This window comes from Neomonachus schauinslandi, chromosome 5 (assembly GCF_002201575.2).
Source record: "Neomonachus schauinslandi chromosome 5, ASM220157v2, whole genome shotgun sequence".
Lineage (NCBI taxonomy): Eukaryota > Metazoa > Chordata > Mammalia > Carnivora > Phocidae > Neomonachus > Neomonachus schauinslandi.
The window spans coordinates 57,302,367-57,308,366 of record NC_058407.1 but is presented as its reverse complement, the minus strand read 5'-3'; the positions used below and the strand labels follow the sequence as shown (position 1 = coordinate 57,308,366).

Genomic DNA, 6,000 nt, shown 5'->3' with positions numbered 1-6,000 from the left:
CTAATCCTGCCCCCACCCACAGGGATTCAGGGGCGGGGTCCTGACGGGGAAACGGGTTTGATGAGAGCCCCGAATTGGCTCTTGCTCTTCCTCCCGCGGCCTAAGTCCTGTGACTGTGAGTCAGTGTCAGGGCCTGGCCAAGTTCCTTGGGAGCCACGTTCCTGTTCCCTTTGCCCCCACCCCCACCCACTGTTAGGAAACAGCCCCTGAATCCCTGTGGGTGGGGGCAGGATTAGAAGGGGGTTGAGCAGAGCGTCTAGTTATTATACCCACAGCTCTGTGGGGGCAGAATAATCCCTACTGGGTTTGAGTGGGGGTAGTGTGTGGGAGTAAGTTGCAGCCAAAGGCAGGTGGTCCACAGATCTCTTTACCTATTGGGGCAATTGGTGGAGGTGGAGTGCAAGGCAGGGTTCCCGAGGAGTCGCTGTCTTAGGAGATTCCCAGTTTGCAAGAGGCGTTACCTCTGGTGGTGGTAGTTGGAGGGGGCAGTGAGTGGATGGGAGCCAGTGGGTCTTGGAGAGGAGGAGTCCGAAGAGGCCCGCAGGGGTCCCTGTCCCCAGATTTCCTACTGTGCCCTACCCCTCCCCTCTTCAGTCCTTTTTAGCCTCTCCCATCTCCCCCAGAGATGGCATAAACTGAGTGTGGGCACCTGGTCTCCATCCTCCTCTCGTCTTCACAAAGCTCCCCTTCTTTGTGAACCATGCCTCAGTTTACTTTCAGAGTCCTTTTATGGCCCTCCTCCTATGTTCTCTGTCCTCCAGCCCTGTATGTTATTCTCTGCTCCTTCCCACCCTCCCTAGGATAGGAAATTGAGCAATAGGGACATTGAAGAAACGGGAACGGGGGTGAGTAGAGGAAGTTTGGCCTATGTCACTGGTTCCAATCTTTTGATACCATGGGCCTTCCCTTTTCCATGTCTATGGGTGCCATATTTTGACACACTTTTTTCTCAGATGGAATTTATTTATTTATTTTTTTTAAAGATTTTATTTATTTGACAGAGAGAGACACAGTGAGAGAGGAAACACAAGCAGGGGGAGTGGGAGAGGGAGAAGCAGCCTTCCCCGCGGAGCAGGGAGCCCGATGTGGGGCTCAATCCCAGGACCCTAGGATCATGACCTGAACCGAAGGCAGATGCTCAATGACTGAGCCACCCAGGCACCCCTCAGATTGAATTTATTAACGGTGTGCCCTGCTTTTCCATTTTTAAGAGTCGCACAACATGTACGTGTCTGGTCAGTGCCCTGGCTGACATGAGATAACTTGACTTACCATATAACGTTGATGAAAATCCAGCCAACATCAAACGTGCGTGATGTTTTAGTTAGCCTGAGTGCTGGTATCTCAAGTAAAAGCATATGTAAAAATATTGGAATGAACTTGGGGACCTGTCCTCACTGCCTTTTGGTACCCCAAGAAGATGGTCCCGCTCAGGGAAGGGCTAGAGCTGGGGAAGTTTGTTCATGAACTAATCAGCCAACATGGACCCAGTGCTTCCTGTGTGCGGCCCTGAGCTGGCTGTGTGGAGCAGGGCTCTGTGGGAGGGCACTCGGACACTTGTCTTTGGAGAAACCAGATAGAAACCAGCTAGGAAAGATGGCAAAGAATACAAGGCAAAATGTGCCCTTGCCAAGAACTCCCACAGGAGCTCAGAGAGGAGAGACAGCTATAGCCTACGTGGTGAAGGAGGTTGCCCCAGAGGAGGTGGGCTTCCAGGGGTGGGTTCTGCACCAACAAGGGTGGGCATGTCTGTAGGAGGACCTCCTCCCCCCATAGCTCTTTCGTTCACATTTTCCAGACGTGGAACAGATGGCCATCGACTGGCTGACGGGCAACTTCTACTTTGTGGATGACATCGATGATAGGATCTTTGTCTGCAACCGAAACGGGGACACGTGTGTCACTTTGCTGGACCTGGAGCTCTACAACCCCAAGGGCATTGCATTGGACCCTGCCATGGGGTAAGAGGGGTGGGCCGAGGCTATGGTGGAAGGGAGAGTGCCCGATGTCCAGAGCCCAGTTAACGTGCCCTCTGCCCACAGGAAGGTGTTCTTCACTGACTATGGGCAGATCCCAAAGGTGGAGCGCTGTGACATGGATGGGCAGAACCGCACCAAGCTGGTTGATAGCAAGATCGTGTTTCCTCACGGCATCACGCTGGACCTCGTCAGCCGCCTCGTCTACTGGGCCGACGCCTACCTGGACTACATTGAGGTGGTGGACTACGAGGGCAAGGGCCGGCAGACCATCATCCAGGGCATTTTGGTGAGGGGAAAGCTTTTTCAGGGCAGCCATTCCCTGGGCCTCCCAGTGAGAGGGAGGATGACATGGGAGCACGTTTGCCTTCTGGTGGGAAGCGGGGTAGACATGAGCCCCTCAAGGAAGGGAGTGGATATGGCTTCTACTCTGACGGAAACAGGTCATTTTAGAGACATCTTTTAATTCCCTTTTCTCACTTGATCCTTACAACAACCCCTGGGAGATAAGCGCGCAGGTGTCTCAGTTCCTTTTTGGCATTAGAAAAAGCAGGGTTCAAAGAGGTTAAGAGATTTGCCTGAAGTTACACAGCTGGGAAATAGCACTGGGACCAAGTCTAGAAGCCCTTCCAACTCAGAGATGGCACCTCCATTCTGGGATCATTGAGGTGACCAACCATCCCTGTTAGCCCTGGACGTGCCACAAACCAGCAAATCCCTTTGTCTTGGACAAGCTGGAACAGTCAGTCACCTTGGATAAGTTATGTGGGTAGCAAGGGCTGTTACCAGGCTTGCTTGGGGCAAGTCTGTCCTCTCAGTCTTCCCAAAGCTGGTGGCTAGAGTTGGGCTAAGAATGTCCTCCTTTGGACAGAGTTTAGGGCCCAACTCCAATTCAGTCCAAAATGGTTCCATTATCCACTGTATGCCTGAGCCTGTGGGGGACGTGGTTCCTGCCCTCAAGGGGTTTGAGCAGAGTGGATGGGATGAGTCCACAAATCACCAGTCAGTGGATAATAGCCAGAGAGATGGAGCGTGAAAGGTGAGCCTGTGTCTGGTTAGAAGATCCCAGAAGCTCTTCAGAGAGACGCTCTGTGAAGGATGAGTGGGATTTTGACAAGCAAAGATCTCAAGAGCCGGAGGAGACAGGAGGGAAGCGAAGAGTTAGACAGTTGTGGAATGAAGTGGGCAGTGCAAATAATGAAATTTGGATGGGAAACCGAGGGGCTCTCCAGGACAGAGGGAGGATTCCCTTCTCCTCTCATGCTGACCATTCCTACCTGCCCGTCTCAGATTGAGCATCTGTATGGCCTGACCGTGTTTGAGAATTATCTCTATGCCACCAACTCGGACAATGCCAATGCCCAGCAGAAGACGAGCGTGATCCGAGTGAATCGATTCAACAGCACTGACTACCAGGTCGTCACCCGTGTGGACAAGGGTGGTGCCCTCCATATCTACCACCAGCGGCGTCAGCCCCGAGGTGAGTGGGGTCCCGCAGCCCCTGCATGGACCCTCCTGTGGGAATGCCCGGTTCTCTCATATCATGACTGCTTCTTATAGCAATCCATCCCGGACTAGCTCCCCTGGCCCCTCAGCTTCCCCCGCCAGCCCCTTCCTGCCCCTCAGCCTCTAGATCCCACCTCCATGGAGCCCCTGCACCCAATTCTGCTCAGGACATAGGTTGCTCCTCCCAGTTCCCTGGCTGCTTCAGAGTAGAAGCACCTGACCACGGGCAATGGTGTGACTCTCTCCCCTGGCCGCAGACACGGCCACCTGCAAGTCTGAAGGCAGAGAAATCCCAGTCCTGTGGCTTCTAAAGCTTCAAATGGGACAACAGGTTTAAAGACCACAGCAGGAAGGAGTGTGGTCAGACCTCAGGAAGCCTTCCCGAAGCCTGGGCACGGGGGCTCTGGAGGGGCCTGACTAGCTCTCCCCTGCCTGCAGTGAGGAGCCACGCCTGTGAGAATGACCAGTTCGGGAAGCCAGGCGGCTGCTCCGACATCTGCCTGCTAGCCAACAGCCACAAGGCACGGACCTGCCGCTGCCGCTCCGGCTTCAGCCTGGGCAGTGATGGGAAGTCATGCAAGAGTGAGTGACCGCGGGGGGTGTGTGCCCGCTGGGATGGGGTGGGACACGTCCTTGTCTGCCTCCCCACAGCCTGGCCGTTTCTGTCTGAGATGCAGAGAAATGAAGGGATTTACCCATTTCGCCTCTAGTGGGGGGCCGAGATGGAATTTGAACCCACATCCAAGAGGCAAGGCTTTTCCCATTACCCTCCTCGGGCTCTGTAGAAGACTGTCAACTGGCCCATTCAATTCATTCATTCATTCATTCATTCATTCACTCAACAAATACCTCGTGAGCACGGACTGTGTCTGGTGCTGTCCTGGCCATGAGGATTCGGCAGTGACAAGATAGATGTCATCTCTGCCTTACGGAGCTTATAGTCTGGCAGGGGAGACAGACGAGTAAAAGTTGCTCCAAGTGGTACCTGGTGTTAGGAAGAAAACAGTGGAGCACAGGCCTGCTGATGGCAGTGAGGGCCCCAGCTGGGGTGGAGTGATCAGGGAAGGCTTCTCTGTGGAGCAGGGATTTGAGCCAAGTTCTCTATGAAGGGAGGAGTCGAGTCACGTGACCACCTGAAGGCAGAGCCCTCTGGCAGAGGGTATCAACAGTGCCAGGCTTCAAGGCTGAGAAGGGCACAGCATGAATGAGGCGAGACAGGAAGGAGAGGTTGGACGGGATTCGAAATGGGACGAGGAGCTCTTGGTGACTTTCCAGCAGAGAAGTGACGTGATGTGCTTCACATTTGTCAAAAGATCATGCTGGCTGGACGCTGGGTAGAGGATGAACAGCAGGAGAGTGGCAGGAGGCTCCTTCTGTGGTGTAAGCAAGGGGTGGTGTGGCTTAGATAAGGATGATAGGAGTAGAAGTGATCCAGCGTGATCAGAATCCAACATTTTACCATGGAGCAGTGAGCACCTAACTGAAAACCTGCTCCTGGCTACTCTTGCACCATCTCCTACCCTTAGACTGGCAAGGCAGACCCCCCAGGGTGCTGTCCCTGGCCTTTACATGTTTATGGATCTGTCCATGTGACCGTGACCCCGACCCCCTGCCATACCCATACCCCCTGACCCAGGAGAGCTGGGGCATTGCAGCCTCTTGGGCCGTGGCCCTGGAGGCGGGGTGGTAGTCTGTGTGTGTGTGTGTGTGTGTGTGTGTGTGTGCGCGCGCGCGCACACACGTGCCTGACTTTGTGCCCCTCCTTGTGCCTGCCCTAGAACCAGAACACGAGCTGTTCCTTGTGTATGGCAAGGGCCGGCCAGGCATTATCCGGGGCATGGATATGGGGGCCAAGGTCCCGGACGAACACATGATCCCCATTGAGAACCTCATGAACCCCCGGGCCTTGGACTTCCATGCTGAGACTGGCTTCATCTACTTTGCCGACACCACCAGCTACCTCATTGGCCGCCAGAAGATCGACGGCACCGAGCGGGAGACCATCCTGAAGGACGGTAAGGGCCCCCGAAGTGAGGGCTGTGCAGATGGGACTCCCGAGGGACACCCACCTGGGAAAGGAAGCCACGTGAGGCCTGCGCATCGCCTTCTCAGCGCCCTCTCAGCATGGAGAGTCCCCTGCTGACTGGCTGGCTGGGCCGGTTGGCATGGAGATGAGGGGATAGACAGATTGACCCCTGTGTGACCCCCTTCTTGGCTGAGCTGGAAAGAGGCAGGAGGATGGATGGGTTAGGCAGCGTGGGCCGTTCTTGCCAACACTTGGGAAAACTCGGGGTCTCTCTGCCGTCGGCTCTGAGCTCCGGAGCTGCACACAGGACACAGCCCAGGGGAGGCCTGAGGCCTTGAATAGAGCAGCCCCGCCAGCACCTGGGTGCCCACAGAGGGCCTGCACAGCCCTCACAGCCACCAAAGCTGCTTGCTTATTTGTCCTGCGAAGAATATGTTTTGGGACCTGAACCCAGTTTTTCCCTCTGAGCTGCTTGGGCAGGACAACACTACA

At 55.0% G+C, this 6,000-nt stretch overlaps 1 protein-coding gene across 1 annotated transcript in view; it reads left to right on the top strand.

Annotated features, from left to right (window-relative positions):
• LRP1 (LDL receptor related protein 1) overlaps positions 1 to 6,000 on the top strand; it is a 79,511-nt gene that overhangs the window by 23,201 nt on the left and 50,310 nt on the right. Inside the window, 5 exon segments of the mRNA XM_021687199.2 lie at positions 1,799 to 1,961; positions 2,043 to 2,265; positions 3,267 to 3,456; positions 3,921 to 4,064; positions 5,261 to 5,497. Of these exon segments, the coding sequence (XP_021542874.1) occupies positions 1,799 to 1,961; positions 2,043 to 2,265; positions 3,267 to 3,456; positions 3,921 to 4,064; positions 5,261 to 5,497 (957 nt within the window).